General features: G+C 32.1%; 1 protein-coding gene across 1 annotated transcript in view; it reads left to right on the forward strand.

Moving 5' to 3' along the window:
* Positions 1–959, forward strand: part of LOC107555353 (nuclear receptor-binding protein 2-like) — a 21,994-nt gene that overhangs the window by 18,210 nt on the left and 2,825 nt on the right. Inside the window, exons 10-11 of the mRNA XM_016238116.1 lie at positions 310–442; positions 940–957. Coding sequence (XP_016093602.1) covers positions 310–442; positions 940–957 — 151 coding nt within the window. The remainder of the gene's footprint in view (positions 1–309; positions 443–939; positions 958–959) is intronic.

Below are 959 nucleotides of genomic sequence, written 5' to 3' on the forward strand. Positions count from 1 at the left end.
TGTTGACCTTGGTTATTTTGTATTTGATTTGTCACCTGTAAGTAGGATATCTGTTTGCATAATAAAACAAAAATTTGGTTTAGAAACAGATTTCATGCAGAAATTGCTAGTAAATTTCTCAAACAATTAGAAAGAACCATCAAGTAACACATTTAATTAAACATGAAATGTTAAAGTAGAAAAACTGAACTAGTATTTTTCTTGTACTCCAGTAATCTTTGTTTCATTTACAACTTTGGAAATAATTTTTTACACTGAATATCAGTGATAGTAAAATAGCAGAGTTACTGACATGATCTGTAATTTCAGGAGTTCACCCAGATGTGTGTGCGTCACAATCCCAGACTCCGTCCGACGGCGCATGACCTGCTGTTTCACCGCGTGCTGTTTGAAGTGCACTCACTGAAGCTGCTCGCAGCACACTGCCTCATCAATAACCAGTGTAAGCGTGCTTCAAAATAGATCAAAAATAAGAATGTATTGATTGTAACTGTCAGAAAAAATTATATAGCCACTGCAAAAAACTGTTATATTTCCTCCTTCTCTCTCACTTGTAGTGACTCTTTTAATCATTTCATATATAGAAGATGTATTTAAATATGTAAGAGATAATGGACTGTGACTATATACAGGTATTACTGGACAGAAAGATTGGTTTTAGTTTAAATTATTTGATTTGATTGCTATGTTGGATATAAGCGGTCTGGCAACAAGGATGTACAGTTTAGCAGTCATTGTTCAAAATAATGTTTGTTTATTGTGACTGACCAATCACAATCAAGTATTCAGAGCCATGTAATAATAATAATATATCATTTATTTCAGGTAGTTTTCTTGTGAAGGATTAGCTAAATTATACATTTTTAAGATTAATGGGATTTCAGGTAAAATGGATTATTATAAAAAAAAATACATTTTACATGTTATCTGGGTTTAAAGACATGCTTCCAGAGAACTGT

Source organism: Sinocyclocheilus grahami, unplaced genomic scaffold (genome assembly GCF_001515645.1).
Source record: "Sinocyclocheilus grahami isolate Dianchi unplaced genomic scaffold, SAMN03320097.WGS_v1.1 scaffold19.1, whole genome shotgun sequence".
Classification (NCBI taxonomy): domain Eukaryota; kingdom Metazoa; phylum Chordata; class Actinopteri; order Cypriniformes; family Cyprinidae; genus Sinocyclocheilus; species Sinocyclocheilus grahami.